The sequence below is a fragment of the Podospora anserina genome, chromosome 3, assembly GCF_000226545.1.
Source record: "Podospora anserina S mat+ genomic DNA chromosome 3, supercontig 1".
NCBI lineage: Eukaryota > Fungi > Ascomycota > Sordariomycetes > Sordariales > Podosporaceae > Podospora > Podospora anserina.
Window position 1 is genome coordinate 400,713 of NW_001914832.1, and position 21,181 is coordinate 421,893.

At 52.9% G+C, this 21,181-nt stretch overlaps 10 protein-coding genes across 10 annotated transcripts; 8 read left to right on the forward strand and 2 right to left on the reverse strand.

The window, feature by feature from the left end:
• Positions 1 to 1,240: 1,240 nt before the first annotated feature.
• Positions 1,241 to 2,532, forward strand: PODANS_3_1040 (uncharacterized protein; the record flags this gene model as incomplete). The annotated part of the gene is made up of 3 exons (XM_001903332.1): positions 1,241 to 1,516; positions 1,574 to 1,965; positions 2,022 to 2,532. The coding sequence occupies 3 exons, from the start codon at positions 1,241 to 1,243 to the stop codon at positions 2,530 to 2,532; spliced, it is 1,179 nt and encodes a 392-aa protein (XP_001903367.1).
• A 688-nt stretch (positions 2,533 to 3,220) lies between these two features.
• PODANS_3_1045 (uncharacterized protein) lies at positions 3,221 to 4,480 on the forward strand (the record flags this gene model as incomplete). The annotated part of the gene is made up of 1 exon (XM_001903333.1): positions 3,221 to 4,480. The coding sequence occupies one exon, from the start codon at positions 3,221 to 3,223 to the stop codon at positions 4,478 to 4,480; it is 1,260 nt and encodes a 419-aa protein (XP_001903368.1).
• Positions 4,481 to 4,663: 183 nt separating this feature from the next.
• Positions 4,664 to 5,747, reverse strand: PODANS_3_1050 (uncharacterized protein; the record flags this gene model as incomplete). Its single annotated transcript, XM_001903334.1, has 2 exons — positions 4,664 to 5,357; positions 5,413 to 5,747. 2 exons carry the CDS (start codon positions 5,745 to 5,747, stop codon positions 4,664 to 4,666), a joined length of 1,029 nt encoding a protein of 342 aa, XP_001903369.1.
• Positions 5,748 to 7,010: 1,263 nt separating this feature from the next.
• PODANS_3_1060 (uncharacterized protein) lies at positions 7,011 to 8,948 on the forward strand (the record flags this gene model as incomplete). Its single annotated transcript, XM_001903335.1, has 1 exon — positions 7,011 to 8,948. The coding sequence occupies one exon, from the start codon at positions 7,011 to 7,013 to the stop codon at positions 8,946 to 8,948; it is 1,938 nt and encodes a 645-aa protein (XP_001903370.1).
• An 812-nt stretch (positions 8,949 to 9,760) lies between these two features.
• PODANS_3_1070 (uncharacterized protein) lies at positions 9,761 to 10,272 on the forward strand (the record flags this gene model as incomplete). The annotated part of the gene is made up of 2 exons (XM_001903336.1): positions 9,761 to 9,900; positions 9,954 to 10,272. The coding sequence occupies 2 exons, from the start codon at positions 9,761 to 9,763 to the stop codon at positions 10,270 to 10,272; spliced, it is 459 nt and encodes a 152-aa protein (XP_001903371.1).
• A 1,009-nt stretch (positions 10,273 to 11,281) lies between these two features.
• Positions 11,282 to 13,848, forward strand: PODANS_3_1080 (uncharacterized protein; the record flags this gene model as incomplete). The annotated part of the gene is made up of 2 exons (XM_001903337.1): positions 11,282 to 13,232; positions 13,385 to 13,848. 2 exons carry the CDS (start codon positions 11,282 to 11,284, stop codon positions 13,846 to 13,848), a joined length of 2,415 nt encoding a protein of 804 aa, XP_001903372.1.
• A 581-nt stretch (positions 13,849 to 14,429) lies between these two features.
• On the forward strand, positions 14,430 to 15,482 carry PODANS_3_1090 (uncharacterized protein; the record flags this gene model as incomplete). The annotated part of the gene is made up of 2 exons (XM_001903338.1): positions 14,430 to 14,444; positions 14,568 to 15,482. The coding sequence occupies 2 exons, from the start codon at positions 14,430 to 14,432 to the stop codon at positions 15,480 to 15,482; spliced, it is 930 nt and encodes a 309-aa protein (XP_001903373.1).
• A 47-nt stretch (positions 15,483 to 15,529) lies between these two features.
• Positions 15,530 to 17,083, reverse strand: PODANS_3_1100 (uncharacterized protein; the record flags this gene model as incomplete). The annotated part of the gene is made up of 1 exon (XM_001903339.1): positions 15,530 to 17,083. One exon carries the CDS (start codon positions 17,081 to 17,083, stop codon positions 15,530 to 15,532), a length of 1,554 nt encoding a protein of 517 aa, XP_001903374.1.
• A 1,439-nt stretch (positions 17,084 to 18,522) lies between these two features.
• PODANS_3_1110 (uncharacterized protein) lies at positions 18,523 to 19,604 on the forward strand (the record flags this gene model as incomplete). Its single annotated transcript, XM_001903340.1, has 2 exons — positions 18,523 to 18,964; positions 19,021 to 19,604. 2 exons carry the CDS (start codon positions 18,523 to 18,525, stop codon positions 19,602 to 19,604), a joined length of 1,026 nt encoding a protein of 341 aa, XP_001903375.1.
• An 897-nt stretch (positions 19,605 to 20,501) lies between these two features.
• PODANS_3_1120 (uncharacterized protein) lies at positions 20,502 to 20,994 on the forward strand (the record flags this gene model as incomplete). Its single annotated transcript, XM_001903341.1, has 2 exons — positions 20,502 to 20,711; positions 20,779 to 20,994. The coding sequence occupies 2 exons, from the start codon at positions 20,502 to 20,504 to the stop codon at positions 20,992 to 20,994; spliced, it is 426 nt and encodes a 141-aa protein (XP_001903376.1).
• Between the last annotated feature and the right edge of the window lie 187 nt (positions 20,995 to 21,181).

Genomic DNA, 21,181 nt, shown 5'->3' on the forward strand with positions numbered 1-21,181 from the left:
GCAATCGGCTGATGCCTGACAGGAGTTGAGGGAAGGCAGTTGCACTCGAGGCAGGAGCAAGCAACCGAGTCGGTGGCGGGACGATACGCGAGGCTTGGAGGGATGGTAGTGAGGAAGGAGCAGTGCAGTCGGTTGCTGTCAGCTGGAGACCTGTCCCTGAGGTGGCTCGGGTCAGCAGTGACAAAGCAGGCAGGCATTCCTGGAGCTGTCGGGTGGGGCAGTGGCTGTTTGAAACATCACGACAATTCGTGTCCACGGTTCCTGCCGATCACCTCCGTCCAACTTGTCAAAACACCTCCATGCCGCAGTGGGCTCCAGATTCAAACCCAGTCTCCGGACGCCAAGCCCCGCTTGAGTCCGGACATCCCGGCCGGCCCCATTCTGGAAGGTTTCCCTCTGCTCGGCCTTGGAAGTTGTGATTGCGACCCTAACTGCATTGCGCCTCTGCTGCCTGCAGTTGGTTCTTGCTCCCACTTTGGCCTCATTTCTTCTCAATTGTCAACTGATAGCGGAAAATAATGAACCTCTCCAAGACCTATCGCATCAATAACCTCAACTCGGCCAAATAATACCCCATGAACATGCACCGACGACGGAATCCGGATAGACCCCCGCTGCGGGCGGCAGCCCTACCGACCATACTACCGTTGCCAAGGATCACAAGCGATGCACCGTTGAACCCCATGCCTGTACCTGACGCTATTCCCCGCAGCACATGGTACCGAATGCTTCCGGTTTGTTTCGTTTTCACCTCTGGAGGGAAATGCGACCTTGACATGCGATCTGCTGGGCTCTAGTTCGCCTGCAATCCCAGCCGGTTAATATCAAGCCCGCATTGAATGCCACAACACTTTCGCCCTCTGTATCCATGCACGCTTGGATGCAGATCGGACGAAATCTCTATTTATGCGACCCATGGTTCATCTCAAAAGACTCCCCTGGAACGGGCGACTGACTGGAAAGATGAGATGGTAAATCGCCCCCCTCGCTTTTACCTTCCCCATTTCTTCTTCTTTTTGTTGATAGCTTTTTTCTCCCCCCCCTACCCCCCCCCCCTTTTTTTTTTAGGGGACTAACTCTTGTTTTTGCCAACCTCGTGGAACCTGATGGCGGCATATCGGTAGTGGCCGCCTCACAACCACATCGATTCGGCCAAATGTCAAGACGTTTGGCATTCCACACCAACCAAACCGGGACGACCACATCAGACACGGGTATATGAATGGAATCGAGAGGAGGCATGGAACACACGGTCAGGCCGTTCTCGATCACAGATCGCGGGCCTCCGCTGCTTGCCATTGATGCAGCTGCTCTGGGACTCGCCCTGATCGCCACGCTTTTACGATGTTATGTCCGCATACGACTCGTCCGCGCCTTTGGCGTTGACGACTGGCTGATGGCCGCAGCCATGATCACCTTTTCGGCCTACTGTTCTTTTTCCATCGCCGGCGTCACCTACGGTACCGGACAGCATATCGAGGATCTCCCCCCAGAAAACAATGCGACCGCCAAGAAGGTTAGTTCGTCCCATCTTTAACTCTCTTCAAGGCGTCCAAAAACTGACAAAACACAGTGGTGGTGGTGTTGCTATCTAGCCTACTCGGCCACCATGATCCTCTCCAAGCTCTCCATCGCCTACTTCCTCTTGCGCGTCACCATCAGCCGAGTCCACCGCTGGATCATTTACTTTTCCGCCATCATTACCGTTGCCAGTTGCGCCACCTTCTTTTTCGTGTCACTCTTTCAGTGCTATCCAGTGTATCATTTCTGGACAAAGCACATGGACCCCGACGGCGGGACTTGCATCGACATGCAGGTTGTGATTGGCCTGGCCTACCTCTTCAGTGCCATGAGCATCATGTCGGACTTTACATTCGCTCTTTTACCAGCATGGATTGTGTCACATTTGAACATGCGGACACGGACAAAGGCTGCCTTGATCACCCTCATGGGATTGGGTTGTTTGTATGTTTGTTGCATTCCGACTTTCTTCTCGTCTGCTAACTGTTCGACAGAGCCAGCGCCGCCGTTGTTGTTCGCCTCCCCTATATGCACCACATTGCCAGCGAGGACTTTCTCTACGACACCACCGATATTGCCATTTGGTCCACCGTCGAGCAATGCCTGGCCATCACGGCCGGTTGCCTCGCCACACTGCAACCCCTGGCCAAGTCCATTGGCTACAGGCTAGGACTCACTACGCGTCCGAGCCTTCCCCTCAGCAACAGCGCCTACAAAATGACGGGTGGCGAGATCTCAGTGAGGAGGTCATTTACCAGAAGAACAGAGACCTTCTCGTCGTGCGCCGTCAACCTGCGAGGCATCCCACTCGAGGAGGGTGGTCTGAAGTTGCAGCCGGGAATTTCGGGGTATACCGCCATGTGTTATAACACGAGCGGTGCGGGCAGCCAAGAGGAACTGAGACCAAGTGAAGTCGACAGGCCGGAAATAGGGGGTTCGGACCCGAACCTCAAGGAAGAGGAGGTAATTGCTGTCACTGTAACAGTCAGGGCAAAGGAAGGGAGCCCATAATCTTGCGGTGTTTACTAGGGGCTTTGGATAGAATTTCAACGTCAGCAAATGACTGTACAACAATTGAAAAAAGATATTGCACACTGGATTATTGCAGCCACTGCAGTCAGACGATGTCGGCTCATGACTTGGTTCGCTTCCACATGGAATAATTGTTCACTTTCGGAATAGGGAACGAGTTTCTTTGTCATCAGGTTGCAGGCGGTGCGGTGTTTGAAGAGAAGAAATATATCTTACCGTACTAGGCTGGACCTGGGTCTGCTGTCTGGTGGTTTGATTGCACATGAAGGCTGAGTACGATGGCATCTACAATTCGACAAAACTGCAGCATTTTGTATTCAAAACATTTCTACATGTTAGGTCTTCATATCTTCATTTGTTACTGCTTACTATGAAGCTCACAATGATTCATAATGGTTTGAATGAACATCATTCACCCGTTGCGTTGGAAAAGGGGGTGAGCCAGAATGAATCATCACAGTTGCACGAGCGACCAACCTGCATTATCGGGGGTATAGGTGATCACGGGCTACGATTTTGCAATTGCTTATCGTTTCTATTCCCGCACTTCAAAAGTGGTCAGAGAAAACTCTTACCAGCTTTTGTCTATAGACCAAGCTTGATAGCAGGCAGGTTTGCACACTGCACTGGGCGAGATTCAAGTCCAAAATTGTGACCATGTCCCCACATGCAGGCACCAAGCCAACAGCCCAGCCGACAAGTAAGTGGCTTCCTCACTTCACCTCACCCAATCAACACCAAAGTACCCGGCAGTAAAACACGTCGCAAACTCGCAACTTTTTCTTCCCAGGAAAGCAGCGTCACTCATCTTACCCTGCAATCCTTCTCAGCTCCAAACACCACCATGACAACACAATCCACCACCACCCCTACCGCCCTCCAAATCCCCGAAATCCTCTCCCAAATATTCCTCCACCTCCCCCCTCTCGACCTCATCACAAGCACCACCCGCGTCTCCCGCCTCTGGCACTCCCTCCTCGATACCGACCCCCTCCTCCAGCGCCACCTCTTCTTCTTCCCCGACCCCGCCTGGACCACCTACCCGTCCTTCATCCCCTCTCCACGAAAAATCAACCCCTTCTTCAAGACTGTCTTTTCCCTGTTCTTTCACCCCGCCTTTCTGGGTGAGATGGGTGTCTTTTACGCCGCTCGGGCTTCACAGCCTCATTCAAATGGCAACCCACAAGAGGGAAGGCTGGCGCATTGGAGTGACGAAAAGAGAGAGAGGATGCTGAGAAAGGGTGCGAGCTGGAGGAGGATGGGCTGCTGGAGGGGGGTGCACACCAGGATGGGGTTTATGGAGAGGGAACCGTCCGGGGGGGTGGTCACTGTGCGGGAACAGGCTTATTGCTTTGTGAAAAGGGACGAGGGGGGCGGGTATGGGCATGTCTTGACGATGGGGGACTTTTACGACTGGATTATTGAGGCGTTGGGCACCGTTTCAAAGACGTTGAAGACGAGTGGGCATAATGAGGATCTCAACATGATGGTGTGGGTTATTATCTGGGGGCAGAAGCTGGGCGGTGGTAGTTACGAGAAGGGTGTGGAGGCGTTTTCTCACTGCCGAAGGGTTATCTTGAGAAATGGTGACAAGATCTCGGAGGATGAGCAGGATGAGATGACAAAAGATGGTGCCGCAAACCGAGCGGAGAGGGAGGGACGTGATGCGGAGCATCTACATCAAGAGCGCCAAGGTTTAGCTACGATGATGGACTGTTATGTCGGGCTGGAATGGCGATTCCGGATGCTTTACATGCCACGACCAGACGCAGTGGAAAGCAGAGACAGTCGGGTGGATATCCGAAAGTTCATGAGCGCTGATGGACGTGATGGCTTCCGGACGGTGAACGCACTCGTTCCAGGCCTGGGTCGTTATCACTCCGCATGGGTTGGAGAACCCTCGATTGGCCATCTATTGGTGGGCTAACCGTTCAGATACTGGGGGGAAATAGCATACAAGTCCAGAGAGGTTGGGACATGGATGGGATGAATGATATTGGATGATAACTATATTTGAAGGTTTTTCGAATGGCTAGTAGACGCAGTCGACAAATGTGTGGAAGGTGGGCTAGATTCCAGCCATACGTCCATCCCTTTCACCGGTCCGCACTCACCAGTTGTGCCAAATAGCATAATCAGTGCCGAAAGCAAACGCATCAACGCGATCAGGCCCCCAGGAAGCAACAGCCGGCTTGCTGACTAGAGTCCCACCAAGGCTTCTCCACGGTCTCCAAGCGGTGCCGTCCCAGTATCTATGCCACAACGCGCTGTCAGTTCCAATGACATAGACATCCAGCCTGTTGGCCTGGTCCGAAACCACAACAGGCGTAAACTCCAACACACCACCCAAGCTCTCCCAGCCTGCCCATCTCCGCCCATCCCACCACTTGTGAATCAAGTCCCTCTTCGCACCAACAGCAAAGACATCGATCCTATTCGGCCCCCAAGACACCGCCACAGGGTCGGAATGCAGAGTCCCGCCGAGATTCTCCCATCCGCTGTTCCATCTGCTCCCATCCCACCACTTATGCTGGAGAGAAGAGTCCTGAGCCGAGACGGCAAACAGGTCAAGACGGTTGGCAGACCAAGCAGTCGTCGAGGTGGGACCCTTCATGCGACCGCCCATCGACTCCCAGCCTCCCCATGCGCGCCTGTTCCACCATCTATGCCAGATGGCCGAATCCTTGCCTTTGGCAAACACATCCAGACGGTTGGGACCCCAGGCCACGACGGACGGGTCACCCTCGATCTGGCCTCCAAGATCCTCGAAGCCACCCCAGCTGCGGCCATCCCACCACTTGTGGCTTTTATCACAGCGTAAGCATGTGTTCACAAAGGGGGAAAATAAAAAGCCCACACATGAGTGAACTGTTGACCCCAACAGAGAAGAGATCGAGCCTGTTGGGACCCCACGCAGCGGGGATAGGTGAAGAGGTGAGCTGTCCACCAAGGAACTCCCAGTTATTCCACGAGCGGCCGTCCCACCAACGGTGCCACATGGCGCTGTCGAGCCCGACGCCAAAGAGGTCGAGACGGTTGGGTCCCCAGGCGACGACAGAGGGAGCATAGGGGGCAAAAGTTCCACCAAGGGACTCCCAACGGCCAGGGACCGTGAGACGGGGAGAGAGATTGCCGGGGTGGGCAGAAACGAAGGAGAGGCTTGCGCCCAGGAGGAGAGCGGTGGCGGAGACCATCTTCGGGAAGCTTGAGGCTGGAACTATGGCTTACTCGAGCCGGTGTGGATGGAAGGAGAGCCCCTTGGATGAGCTGTCGGAGGGGATTTTATAGATGGCAAAACATCGCGAGACTCGCCATGACGGTGGTTTTAGTGAATATGGTCGTCTCAATGCGGACCCAATGTTCAAGACCCTGCAACAAGGTGCAAGCTGAGGTGAGTCTTTGAGGAACGTTGATTAACCCTGCATGGCGGTGAAATCCCCGAATTCTTAAAGTTGGGGTCTTTCATGACGAAGTTGTGCTGGCATGCTGACCCTATATTGTCTCTGTCGGACAAATTGGACTGGGGGAAATTCACTCATAGAGCGGTCGAATACAATCAGTCACACAAGCCTTGGGAAAGCGAGACAGAGCTTTGTCAGCCACACATACCTTACCCATTCATATATTGGAAGCACAAATCTTGAGTCACCTGCCTATGATTATGAGACTGCTACTTGCCATACTCATGACTCGTGTCGACACCATGATGCGGCGATTCATCGGTTGCTACAATAGCACGAGTATTCCAGCAGGATGATCAGTATAACAAGATGGAGTCGTGATCATTCAATCATGTAAAGGTTGGTGGAGCTGGGCGGAGTTGACAATGGCTGCGGACAAAGAGGAGAAAAGACTGCAGCGTGACATCAGGCGTGATCCTGGCATCCCCAGGTCACACACACCTTTGGCTGTTTCTAGCACCATCACCGACCGAGGCAGCATTGGATCGCTGATCAAGCCACTAAACCGTTGCAATCTCACAACCCCGCAGATCTTGTCTCAGAGCAGGAAGACGCGCCAAGTGTCGCCAAGAAACCTTTTCCAGTTGAAGATGGCCCAACAAATTTCGTCTTGTTATGAGCGTCATCATCCAGCCAAACCGAACACGAAATGCGAATTCATCAGGGACAATGCAGCTTGCTAAAACTTTGGGTGAGGGAAGCCATTGGACAAGGCGAAAAAACGGATCCGATTTACCCCAGAAAGCTTGGATCTAATGCGACGAGATTGGCAAAACGCCGCTGATCACCCCCCTGTTCAGGCATAACTTCGCAGCATCTCAATGAGGAGAGCATCACCGACCAGGGCAGTACCAAGCCCCTGGGAAGCGCACATGTCACGATGTTGCATGTGCTTTCTTGCGGACACAAAATCCTCGGCAACCCCTCAGACGGGAGACTGCAGACAGCAGCATCCTCTCCTCGGCTGCCCCCTCTCACCACCCTCCCCGCTCTGACATGTTTCTCCAACGTGTCCTGGCCCTCGGGGCTGCATGTGCAAGCCTCAGCCTCGTTCGCGCCGTTGACCTCACGGGCTACGAGTACGTAGTAGTTGGTTCCGGCGCAGGAGGTGGCCCTCTGGCTGCGCGTCTTGCCCTTGCCGGTCACAAAACACTCTTGATCGAGGCCGGCGACGATCAGGGACAGAGCATCAACTACACCGTACCAGCATACCATGCACGAGTATCCGAAGACCCCAAGCTTGCTTGGAACTTCTTCGTCCGTCACTATGCCGACGACGAACGCCAGGCAAGAGACTGGAAGACCAGCTACGACACACCAGATGGCACCATCTACTCTGGCCTCAACCCTCCTAAAGGGTCCAAGATGAAGGGTGTTCTCTACCCCAGGACTGGATCACTTGGCGGGTGCACTTCGCACAATGCCATGGTGGCCGTGTATCCTCACGAGTCTGATTTTAACTACATCAGCACCCTTACGGGGGATAGCTCATGGCGGCCCGACAATATGCGCAAGTACTTTGCCCGGATGGAGAGGAAGCAGTATATCAACGGTCTTTACAAGGGACATGGAAGAGATGGTTGGTTCACCACCGAGGTTGCCCCCCTGACCATTCCCCTCAAAGATCCTCAACTGCTGGCCACCCTGACCGGCGGTGCTTCTGCCCTCGGAAGCCTCAGCAACCAGATCTTGAACGTCGGCACTCTTCTCGCAGGCGACCTCAATGCGGACAGCAGTCTCCGTGATAGACAGCCTGCCTACTACCAGATCCCCATCAGCACCGACAAGGGAACCCGTCTCGGAACCCGCGAGTTTGTCGTCTCCGTCCGGGACGCCAAGAACCCTGACGGCAGCAAGAAGTACCCTCTCGATGTTCGCCTCAATTGCCATGTCACCAAGGTCATCTTCGACAAGAAGTCTTCCCCTCCCAGGGCCATTGGTGTGGAGTTCCTCGACGGCGCCTACCTCTACCGCGCCAGCCCTCTGTCCACTGGAGCCAAGGGAACCCCCGGGTCTGCCCGCGCCTCGAGAGAGGTCATTCTCGCCGGCGGCACCTACAACTCGCCCCAGCTTCTCAAGCTCTCTGGCATTGGCCCCAAGGACGAGCTCAAATCTTTCAACATCCCCGTCCTCGTCGATCTTCCTGGTGTCGGCGCCAACCTCCAGGACCACTACGAGACGGCGGTGACAGCCCGCGCTCCCCGTTCCTACAACGCCCTCAAGGACTGCACGTTCCTCTTCAACACCACCGACGACCCCTGCCTCGACAAATGGCAGCGTCCCATCCTCGGTGACCGCGGCACCTACGCCTCCAACGGCTTCGCGGCCGCCATGCTCTCCAAGTCCACCACCACCCCGGACGGCTCCTTCGACACGTTTGTCTTTGGCGGCCCGGTCAACTTCCACGGGTACTACCCGGGCTACAGCTACGCCGCCGTTGCCGAGTCCGACCTCTGGACCTGGGCCGTCCTCAAGGCTCACCCCCGCAACACGGCCGGTTTTGTGCGCCTTCGGTCCGCCGACCCGTTGGACGTGCCCGAGATTAACTACAACTACTTCGACACCGGCAGTGGAGACTGGAGGGCGGATATCCAGACTATTGTTGAGGGTATTGAGCTCGCGCGGGAGGCGCTGCGCAAGCAGCCTGTCCGGACGAACGAGATTCTCCCTGGTGCGGGGACGAATACGAGAGAGGAGCTGGAAGCTTACATCAAGGATACTAGCTGGGGTCATCACGCCAGCTCGACCTGCCCTATTGGTCCTGACGGTGACCCGATGGCCGTGCTGGACAGCAAGTTCCGGGTCAGAGGCGTGAAGGGGTTGAGGGTGGTCGATGCTAGTGTGTATCCCAGGATTCCGGGAACATTCACTGCTGTGTCGACCATGATGGTGGCCGAAAAGGCTGCGGATGACATTCTGGCCGAGGCCAACTGAGTAGGTGGTTTTGAAGTTGGGCGGTTCGATGTTAATGTATGTATCGTAATAATGTATTTAAGAGCATGACGTAAATAAACTTGAATAGGGACATTGTTGAGGAGTTACTAAGCTCCCGAAGAGCTGCTCTGGTTGGGAATTGCTCAGGTGAAAGAAGTTGTGTACCTAGTCTCTTGTGTCAATACAACTCTCAACACGAGCTTTTGAGCTCGAGCATGGCAAGGGTGCCCACGAATTCTTGGGAAAGCATATTTATCCACTCTTCCATATCCAGCAAGACTTCCTTTTCGGGACCGGGGAAAAAGATCATTGGCTGACGGTGATATTGGTGCTGACGTAGGTAGACAGATGCGATTACTCACCACCACTTCAAGATTCGCCGCTGAGCCGGAATTCGAGATATCATCAGCCCACTCAACCTACATGTAAGCACCACTATGCAACCTCGTGTCTTCCAGAATTCTCGTACTGATGCTTAGCGTGCTCTCGTGATGGCCGTGCCTTAGCGGTCCTGCGAAACACCGCCTCGTAGCAACGTTACTACTTCACGAACTTCCGAAATCGATCATCGTGATACTGAGACTATTGAAAATATCAGGAATGTTGAGAAACGTATGAGGATGGTGGCGGACCGCTATAAGAAGTTGAAGGCATAGCGTGAAGGCATCGCCAGGTATAAAAAGGATGCTTCCAGCTGTGTCAAGAGTTCCCTTCTCTCAATCAGCACGCAACAAGTCAACATTGGATTCAATACCTACTCAACTGACATTCAATATCCCCAAGCTTCATAGCTGAACACTAAAATATCCAAGATGAAGTCCTTCGCCGCCATCATTCTCACCGCCCTGCTCGGCTCTGCCGTCGCTGCTCCCCTTGAGCCCCGTGTCGATGCTCAGGAGTTTGACGTCTCCGAGTTTACCGCCGGCTGCATCCCCCACGGAACTCTCTGCACGTATGCTTTCCCCTCCCACCTCCTTCACGCTCTCTTCTAACCTCTCTCCACAGCATTCGATTCAAGGTAGCCACCAACCAGATGCCCTACGCCACCGAGTGCGGCTTCTCTGGCACGCCGCTCGGCTCCAGCTCTCTTCCCGACACCGGATTCGCCACATGTACCGACCCGAGCATCATCTGGTCGTTCCGTCGCGTCCAGACTGCTAATGCAACCGGGTCTGCTCCCTTTTACGAGCTTGCTCTGTCCAACGCGGGTCAGAATATTGCTGCGGCCAAGTTCTGGCCTGCATCGGCTTTTCCCATCTTGCAGTCGGGCGCATCGTTTTATCAGCAGTATAATGGCGAGCAGAGGTTTGTCATTCATCAATGAGGGATTGCTGTTGGGGGTCATGGTAACCCGCTGGTATAGATGATCGTGTGGCTAGGAGGAAGATGATGGAAGCACGTTACCGCATAGACAAGTGGGGGAAGCAAGGCAGGGGATAGAGGCGAATAAAGTGACGGGATCTCATCTTGTTTGTTTGTGATAGTCCCAGCCTAAGCGCATAAATGCCGCCCATTGAAAGTCCTATTCTGAACACGGGAAAGGGCACCTTACCGACTTTACGTATGCATGGTCCTCTGCCCAGCAGCGAAGAGTCCACTCTTTGATTCACACTGTGAAGGATGCATTGCATCGCCTCACTTTTTCTTTAGTAAGCCTCATTGAAAGGTAGGTAGGTTTCTCAGTCATCGATCATTGCATCTGCCATCTCTTGAACACTAATACTTCACTTAATTGCATGTAATTTTTGTTGGAAACCAGATAGATAGTAGGAGGGGCCTAGAGGTACCTACCTCCTAGATACCTATCTGCACACCGGAACAAGGGGAAGCCCATTCCCAGCCTCAATCCATCATCGTGGCTCATCGCGGCTGCAAAAACAGCCCGAAATGTGGCCCAACACAGGAAGGCCAACTGCAGTCGGGCGGGATGTGAACGAACCAATCACCTACGACAATCACATGAAGCGTTTGTCCAATATGTTCCGCTGTCTTTCCGGGTCGGCTGGGCACCTTGCTGGTACAGTCTCTATATGGCCAAAAAAAACCTCTTGGTATGCATCGAGGCCTACAATTGCGCACTATGCAACTCATAGCAGATTGCTGATCCATCACCTTCAGTCTTACAAATACCCATTTTCATCTCTCTCTCTCTCTCTCTCTCTTTTTCTCCTCTTCTCTACTCTTCTCTCCTCTTCACTCTTTTCCCTCTCCAACACTCGTTGCCAACCTACCGAAGGTAGTCAGCTTTTCCTTTCCAGTGTCATCTTTCTCGGCCTATTTGCGTGGCCTGCCTCTGTCTCTTGGGCTTTACAGGCCTCTCTCATCATTGCGCAATGGTGGCTTTCGAGAGTGAGGTCCTGAGCAAGCTATGCTCCCAGGATCAGCTCGAACTCCTTGACGCCATCGATCAGCTTCGCTTAAACGGGATCAACAACTATGTTTCCCTTCCTCAAATCATCGTGTGTGGAGATCAATCTTCAGGCAAAAGCTCCGTGCTACAGGCCATCTCGGGGGTGTCGTTCCCAGTCAATGGAAACCTCTGCACTCGCTTTCCTACCGAGTTAGTTTTGCGCCGGACACCCCACGTAAGCGCCAAAGTATCTATCGTCCCAAGCGACTCTCGGACCGAATCTGAACAGGCTTCGCTGCGTGGATTCCAGGAACACCTAGACGACTTTGCGGGTCTCCCCAAGCTGATCGACGAGGCTAAGCTTGCGATGGGCATTTCAACACATGGTGAAGCCTTCGCCAAAGACATCCTCAGGGTTGAAATCACAGGTCCTGACCGTCCGCACCTCACCATCGTTGATCTGCCTGGTCTCATTCACTCTCCGACAAAGCAGCAGTCGGCCTCCGATGTTGAGCTTATCCAAGAAGTTGTGCAGGGCTATATGAACGAGCCCAGGTGCATCATCTTGGCTGTCGTCTCTGCCAAGAATGACTTTGCCAACCAGGTGGTCCTCAAGCTGGCGCGTGCCGTGGACAGCATTGGTAGTCGGACATTGGGGGTCATCACAAAGCCCGATGACTTGACCCCAGGATCTGACCGTGAAGCTCTTTATCTATCTCTCGCAAGAAACCAGCAATTCGAGTTCCGCCTTGGCTGGCATGTACTGAGGAATATGGATTCTGAGAAAGGCACTTCAACTCTGGGTGAGCGTGATGCCAACGAAGCAGAGTTCTTCCGCAAAGGTTCCTGGACCGGGTTGCTCTTTTCTCATCTCGGCATTTCCAACTTGAGGACTCGTCTAAGCAAGGTTCTTCTGGGACAGATTGCAGCTGAACTCCCAAGCTTGCTGAGCGAGATTGACGAAAAGTTCAAAGCCTGTCAACTTCAGCTCGAAACGCTCGGCCAACCCAGAGATTCGCCTGACGAACAAAGACGGTACCTCCTTCACCTAAGCCAGGCGTTCCAGGCTTTAGTTACGGCTTCAACGAGCGGCAGTTACAACGGCGAGTTCTTCGAGGACGCAATGACAGCGGTTGGATATAAACAGCGCATCCGAGCTGTCATCCAGAACCTCAATGAAGCGTTCGCCAAGGAGTTGGCAAAGGCGGAGCATTTTCGGGTCATTGGGGATTTTGAGTCAACATCAAACCTCGGGGCTTCGCTTAAACCACGGCAGGTGACGAGGGATGAATTTTTGAACCACATTGAGGAGGTGATTCGGAGGACCCGTGGACGGGAGCTGCCGGGCACGTTCAACCCACTGGTTGTTGTGACGCTTTTTCATGAGCAATCTCAGCACTGGGAACAGGTTGCTCGCCAGCATGTCGAGAAGATGTGGCGAGCTGCTGGTCGCTTTCTAGAGTTGGTCATCGATCACATTGCAGACCGCTCAACCTCTCGTGGGTTGAAGAACGAGATCTCTGGGCCTGCCATGCAAAGAATCAGGAGGGAGGTAGCCGACAAGACCGCCGAGCTGGTTGCACCGCATCAAAAGGGTCATCCCATCACATACAACCATTATTTCACCGAAACGCTCCAGAAGGTCCGGCGCGAGAGGGACTCCAAGAGGACAGCGAGAATTCTCCGTAACTTCTTCCAGATTTCTGACACAAATGATTTAACCAGCGTGCTGATTGCGCATCCTGACTCCGGCGATGTTGCTGTGTGGGATATCCAGAGCTTGGTTACGTCCCTTGCCGACACCAACGAGCCAGATATGTGCCGCTTTGCAGCCAACGAAGCTTTGGATTGCCTGAACGCCTACTATAAGGTGAGAACTTGCACTCTCCCTCTCTCCACTATATTTGCCTCAAGTACAATTTTTAACGGTCGACGTCATCACTTTTTTAGGTTGCCTTGAAACGTTTCGTTGATGATGTTGCTGTTGAGGTCATTGAGACAAAGCTCATCTCTGTTTTGCACAACATTCTCTCCCCACTCGGCGTGTATGAGATGTCAGCCACGCTGATTTCTCGCATCGCGGGAGAGTCCGAAGAGAATCGCGCCGAACGTGAACAGCTTACCAAACAGCTTAATGTCTTGCGAAACGGTCTTGAGACTTGTAAGAGGTTCGCGGGGTTTCGGGCCAGTGGTGGTAAGCTTGATGTCTCATGTTTGTATTCGAGTTCACCGTGTGCTTTGTTTCTGACTCGCTTCTCAGACTCAGTATTTGTGTCTATCAAGGCAGCTGGCAATTCCCCTATGACTGGCGACTACGATAGCGACATGGAATCTCTGGTGAAGATAGAAGAAACCGATGCACAGCGAGAACGGGAAACATCTTCTATTAGGTCACCTCCCATCTCGCTAGAAGAGCCAGAACCGGGACCGGAAGTAGAGCTTGAGCCGGAGCCTGAGCCGGAGCCGGAGCCGGAGCCAGAAGAGTACAACTGGTCTCCGCGAGTTCAGAACAAGAAAAGGGCTAGGAGGCCAGGGAAGATACAGTATTAGAGTCACAGTGCTGGGCGTCGAATATCACGCAGGTGGAGGACAAACTGGAGCTACTAGTGATGCGGAATGGGGACTCGGGAAGTGCTCTCAAAACTATGGGAGTTTTAGCACTTTTTCTAATGGGATCCTATGCATCTGCCATGGCTCATCCAATCCAAGCCGATAGAGTTTCTAGGTCGAGACATGGAATCCGCGCTGCTAAATGTTAAAGTGCTTACTCGTGGCGAAAACTACCTACCCACACTCTTCAAGGCTGTTCTGAAAAGCCATATTACCCAGGGTAAATGGAAGCCGTTATACAGTTCCCAGAGGTAAATGATGCTGTTCATACGTAGGAAGCGTGGACCTGTTTACTCCATACATATCATCAATGATGCTTCAAGCCCCAGTGAATCCTACCCTGAAACGCCGGGCACGATTGGCTGGATCATGTATGCTGTCTTGGCCTGGATACCTTCCTCTTCAAGACTTGGTTTCGACTGGTTCTGTCACATGTACCGGGTACCAGGTCATTTTCTTGATATGACACTCTCACGATTTCCATGTTGACTTTCCAGAAGCAACGCGTATCAAGCTGAGAAATGCGCGCTAACAGAGTTGGCCAGCTAGGCAGCAAGCAGCCCCCACCCAACAACCAACCATTGCTAACCATGATCTGTCAAGCCTCACAAAACAACACTTCACTTGCCCGAACAAGGCTCTTCCAGCTTGTCGAGTAGCTCATCATGAGTCTCATTGCTGCCCGCACTCGGGCTCAAAGAAAGCAGCTCGCCGGCAGCACAAGCGGCACAGAAATCCATCTCGCTGATGAGACAGAAACACCAGCCCCACCACTGCCATCCCAACCCGCAGCAAAGCCCAACATCACAGCCCTCCCCACCAAACCACCAATCAGCCTGACGCGTCTACCACGCGACGACCACAACCTCCTCCTCAAAAAGCAACACTTCCTCCAAAAATACGCGATCACCGTCCCCAGAACCCTCAAGCGGAATGCGCCCCACGCCGTCTCAGCAACACTCGTCTTTGCCCAGCAAGAGGCCGGCACAGCCGTGTGTATTCACCCCTCGGGCCTCCTACTAACATGTGCACACTGCGTAGCGGGGGACGAGACTGAGTTGGATCTGGCAAAGGTCCACTGGCTTCTCTTCGCGTCTGGCAGGGCTGTGTCTGCCAAGTGTCTGGCGTGGGATTCGCAGAGGGACCTTGCGCTGTTGCAGGTCACCGCGGCTTCAGCAGCAGCGCCTGGGGATCTCCCAGAAGGCGTTTCTTTCCCATCAGTGACACTAGCAGATGGGGCACCCCAGCTCGGGGCAGGCTTGGTCTGTATTGGCCACCCTGGCAGTGAAGACCTCGAAGGCAGTGAGGCGGGAGTATCGACGGGGTATGATGTGCTGCATCTTAGCAGCGGGTCATTCTGCGGGTATGCCGAGGGACAGGATGTGCAGGACAACTCTGAGATTGGGGCGTTGCAACATGATTGTTGGACGTATTGGGGCCACAGCGGCGCCCCGTTGTTGGACGCCAGGACGGGGAAGCTTGTTGGGATGCACTCTTCTTGGGATGATGAGACTGGTATGAGGAGGGGGGTTGCGCTGGAGGCGATTAAGATGTTTTTGAAGGCACGTGTTTGAAGACGGTTGTCCGTGATAGATCATGTCGTTTATATCATCCACAGTTTCTACGAGCTTTCCCCCCCCTCGTCAAGGTTCATGTTGTGGTCCCAAAGAAAGTTGTCCGGGAATACCACATCCAAGCTATCAAGATGCGAAATTTCCAGGGATGCTGCTTGCAGGAGGTCAAATTCAGTGTTAAGCAAGTCGAGGCTGTCCTCAAATGGCGCTGTCGTTGTTCTTTCATGCCTCGATGTCCCTTCCGAGAAACGACTAGTCTGGTCTGCAGTTGAATCGTCGATGCTGAACAGATCACCATCGCGATCGTAGTGAAGAAGAGATGTTGGCTCCTCTATGTAGACAGGTGCGTTGTTGGCCTGAATCAGCGGCGTACTGTCAGATGGGACCATAATGTTGTCTGATGTGTTTGGAACCAGGCCTGCATAGTCCGGTACGTTTGACCATAGAACACTTGACTCAATCGTGGCGGTGGTAAAAGGATCGAGTGAGTGATAACTCTGAACGGCTTCTATGTGGTTAGGAGTGGTGAAAGAAGCCTCAGGCGCAGTCTGTTGATCCTGCTGCGTGGTTGTGTCGGCCGTCAGGTCCATCAAGGCCGGAGTGCTGTATTCCTGTGTATCCGTACTGCTTGGTGGTGCCCATGCAAGGTCAGGCTCAGAGCCAGTTTGAAGAAGCTGTGGGTTCTCCTGTAAGGGCGAAGGCGCAGCCGTGCGCTGGGCGTGTCCTCCTGGAGAAGCCCAACGGTCATAGATTCTGGCGATGAATGTTTGAAGAAGTTGTCTTTCTTGCATCAACCCCGGATGAAATCCGAGACTCTCTCCTGTCTCTCGAATAATGTCTGAACCTCGCTGGTTGAAAAATTCCAGAAACGAACTGAGGTCCTCTGATATCGTGCTGTCCACGTAGGGCGAACTGGGCTTCGGTGTTTCTGGAAAAAAAATGTCCCAGATTGTATACCACTGGCTCTCAAGGGAGAGCTTTGGGTTTGCTCTACTTTCCCTGGGCGCCTTCTGCTGTAGCTCAGATAGCCACTTGGCCTGAAAGACAACCTTGTCGCATGGTTGATCCCGTTTATAGTGTAGGTCCAATTCCCCGGCATTTTCAAACTCCGCGCCACACCGAACACAGTAGCTTCTGCAATGGCTTCTCCTCAAATGTTGTTTGACGTCCCGAATTCTCTTTAGTTTGTACCGAAAACATTCTCCAGTGACTGGAATCCTCTTTCCAGAAAGGACACGCCAGCAAACGGCTCGGCGAATCTGCATCTGATGGTGTCGGCTTGGGGCGAGGACCACATCTACGCCGCTCTTCGGGGTTTTCATCGCCGGAATCATCGTCGAGCTCTGAGTGTAGCCGTTTTCTTGATGACCCTGTTGCGCCACTTCGTTGCTTCTGGCTTTCATCTCGTTTGTCCGGCTCCGCACCTGCATTAGACCCTGACTCACTTGCAGAGTTTTGGTATTCTCTTTTCCACCCTTCATAACCCCGCTCAAGAGCGGCCAAAAATACACTATTGGTGTTTGTCTCCAACAGCTGAGTCCACATCTGAGGGGGTGGAAGGATATCCCCGGGATCGTAGGTCTCAAGGGGATCCGAATCATCTTCCCACTCCGAGTTTCCTATGTCCTCGTGGTCGGTCAACGGAGTCGTTGTCGAGCTGCCTCTAGATTTTGGCGAAGGGAACCCACTCCACGAAGGATAAGATGGAGTGCGTGGGCTAAACGTCTTATACGTGGCTGTTGAAGCTGATGGGGAGACATTTTCAGAAGCTGAGGTTGATTCAGGTGACTCGCTCATATACTGGGCTAGAGCTGGTGTACCGTGTGATTTTGATGGGATTTGCGAGTTGAATTTCGAGTCATAGGGTTCGGGCTCCCTACAACCTTTTATCCAGCATTTTTCAACTGGACAGTGCACACAGAGCACGTGCTGACACGATACTTCCATGCAAACCAATGCTACAGTCGGTACCATCATACCAAAGCCACAGCGGCACTACTGCGTGTCAGCGGTGTTCCTGTTAACCGCAAACAATTGAGACGTCTCGATTGTCACCAAGCCTAGCTCGGATATTGCCAACTACTCACACAAGCCCAAAACTCCTCCATGTCCTCGGTAGGCATCTTGTCGGTGAGGTACCTATGTCGCCTTACAACTTTCTCAAGTCAGCATGAGATGTTGTCTAAATCGTCGTTCCCTTGTTTTGGCTGATTATAGATATCAGAAATTCTGATTTCAAATCTCAAGCCTGGTGGTATACCGTATGGCCATGAAAGTTGCTGTTGTCGTCACTAACGATTTATCACAGTTCAGAGTCCTAATTTTTGTTGGCTTTTGCCATCGCTCAACTTCAGCTGGCGCGACCTGCATGAGTAGTAACAGGTCAAGAGCACAGTTGTGCTCTCCGTTAGCAGATCGGATGAACCAATCATTTTTGGTATTTGATACAGCTCTTATGGGAGGTGCATTTCCACGTTCCTAACTGGATACACGAAAAGTCTACCCCCGAAATGGAGGAAAACAAAGTCTTGGGTCTATGAACAGTGGAACGATAGTATCACTTGCAGGTCTGGCTCATTGAGGGAGGGAGGTCGATTCAGGGGTATACTCAGGGGCTAGACCCACTGTGTATTATCTCCTCGTCTTGGCCTCAATGGGTGAAAGGACCCAAGACCGAGTGGTTGGTCATGCGCTGACATGTAGCAAGGGTGAAATCCAATATTTCTTTAGATAAACCAAACTATCCTCAATTTGTCCGTGTTGGGAAACCGTCCATGATGATGGCGGAATTCCGCAACCCTAACCCGAATGCAAAGACTTTGTTTGGAAAGGTGGGGTACACGCGTCATTCAGTGGTGGATTTGTCAGTGACCCAATAGGACCGCCTCGCATCCCTTGACATCGACCTATATAACATGATCCATCCTGATCAAGAACACATAGCCCACACTGTCACACCACCTGTACTCACGTATATCAGCATCTGATTTCCAGATTTCTTCTTCTCGAGCCTGTTCCCCCTAACAGCTTAATCGCAACCATGGCATCCACTATCCCCACGACAATGAAAGCGCACATCTACACCAACACCTCACCAACATTAGAGGCCAACCTCTCCATCTCAACATCAGTCCCAACTCCGACTGTATCTGGACCCAATGAACTGCTGATTCAGGTCTTGTCAGCATCCATCAACCCAGCCGACCACAAAGTCCCAGAGCTGCCCGGCCCTGTCCGACGGCTAGTCATCAAGACGCCTGCCACCCCTGGCATGGACTTTTGTGGCCGTGTGGTTCAAGCTGGGACAAAGGTTGACTCAATTGCACTGGGAGATATTGTATACGGTCGCTTGGGACCTAAACAGCATGGATCTCTCGGAGAGTACATCATCGCGCCAGCCAACGCTGTTGCCGTCCTTCCCAAGGAGGGTGTGACAGTCGACGAGGCGGCTGCCATTGGAGTGGCAGGACTGACTGCCTACCGTATGTCCCGCTTTTTCCATTTAATATCACCCATCTCACTAACAACTATCTTGTAGAGGCAATCCAGCCCAATGTCAAAAAAGGCGACAAGATTTTCATCAACGGTAGCTCGGGTGGTGTCGGCTGCTTTGCCGTGCAAATCGCCAAGGTTTTGGGCTGTCACGTCACCGCCTCATGTTCACCGGCCAAGGCCGAGCTCGTCAAATCGCTGGGTGCCGACGAGATCATCGACTACACCACCACAGACGTCTGCGAGTACTTGCGTGCCAAAGGAAAGGTATTCGCGCAGGTTCTGGACAACGTGGGCACGCCCGACAACCTGTACAAAGCGTCTGATGACTTCCTCATTGCAGGCGGGAAGTTTGTACAGGTTGGGAGCCCGTTGTCGCTCGGCGCGCTTCGATCCGCGGCCTCCAGGGCGCTGCTGCCGTCTTTCTTGGGAGGGGGCAAGAGCAAGTACGAAGTTTACACCATTCGGGATTCTGCGGAGGACCTGAAGGTGCTTGGGCAGTGGATCAAGGAGAAGAAGATCAAGGTTGTGATTGAACAGACGTATGAATTTGAGGATGTACCGAAAGCCTTTGCCAAGTTGAGGACGGGAAAGAGCGCGGGGAAGCTGGTGATCCATGTTGGAAAGTGAGCTTATTTATGTCTCTGGCACGATCATCGGGGTGACTCTGGCTGTCGTTTTGCGTTGTTTGTTTCAATTACGGGGTACATATACGAAGCGATGGTCTTCTTCATCAACGCAAGACGGATTTCCCTCGTTTATTCTATTTTATCATAGTGGACTCTACCTTACTCCAGACACAAGATACCTACAGTTCCTCGCTAGTACAGTACAACAGTGTTACAAGAGGCAACCACGACAGATCGACAGAGTGTGACAACGCTTAGTAAACTACCTGCGTCAGCTGAAGCCTTCAATTTACACTCGGCAAATGGACTTGTCCCAAACACGCAAGCCTAGCCGAAGTAGAGCTTATTCATCCCATAGCCTCACCTGCACCACTGAAGTTATTTTGCTCTGAAAGCTGTACCTGGAATGACAGTCACCGCTCTTCTTCATGGGAGCGAAGTCAGCAAAGCACACCGAAGGGCGTGGCAAGTGGTATTCGCCTACTTGCCTATTTATGCCAAAGTCGCCTCTGGTCAGATATCGTCGTAGCACAACTACACAGGCCTTGTCCTCGGTCTCCGAGGGTGAAGCATAGGAACGTGCTTCGGTTGGTTAGTTACCCCTATCATGACCCAACTCTACCGAGTCTATTGGTCACCACATGGAAGTATGATTTCACTAGGGTCTCCTTTTCATGGAAGCTTTTCCGCGGCCCGGGGATGTGACAAAACTTCTCTGTGGAGAGGGAAGTCGCTTTGAGGGGCCACACAATGAAGAAAGACTAAAGAATGTGAGGAAGGCAGCCTGGGAAACTGCATAAATACCACCTTCTTTACCCTCCCCCTCCCTATACTGTCTACTCCTCTTCATCCAATACAGTACTTACCAGACATAACACGACAATCACCAATCTTCAGAATGCTCGCGCAAAATCTCCTCCTGCTCATCGCAGCCAACCTCGTGGCATCCATTCCCGCCCTCGATAACTCCCCCAAGCCCATCAACCTCGAGGCAACCGAGCTGCAGCGTCGGTCCGCCTGCGCAGTTGCCGGCGTGGTCAACGGCCAGTGTGGCCGCTACTACCGCGGCACCGGCTGCAATGACATGATCAATGCCATTGACCCCGGCGTACGCCCCAGTCTTTTCTCGCCCTCCTGTCCATCAAACATTCGGAAGCTGATATCGTTGAAAACAGAGATGCAGCGGCACCTGCTACTCCTCGGGCGATGCCATCGCCAGCATCAAAGCGTCCGGTGACGGCACCTACGGCACAAACTGCCAGGTCTTTTACGACTCCAACTGCCAGAACCCCATCGGCCAGACCGGAAACACCATCACTGGGGGAGGAAAGTGCTATACGCCGTCTGACGGTCGCACCGGTCATAGCATGCTTTGCTGGTACCGCTGCTGAATGGAGTTGGGAGACTGTATACCAGTGGCATTCGCTTTTTTTTCTTTCGGAGGGAGCCACATAGGTATGTGACAGGAGGGAGTGGAAGTGGTAAGAGGGGTGGTTGGAGATGATACACGAGCAAAACAGGTGACAGAAAAGACCGGAATGCCAAGAGATGGGTCCCACAGTGATTTGGCTTTGAAGT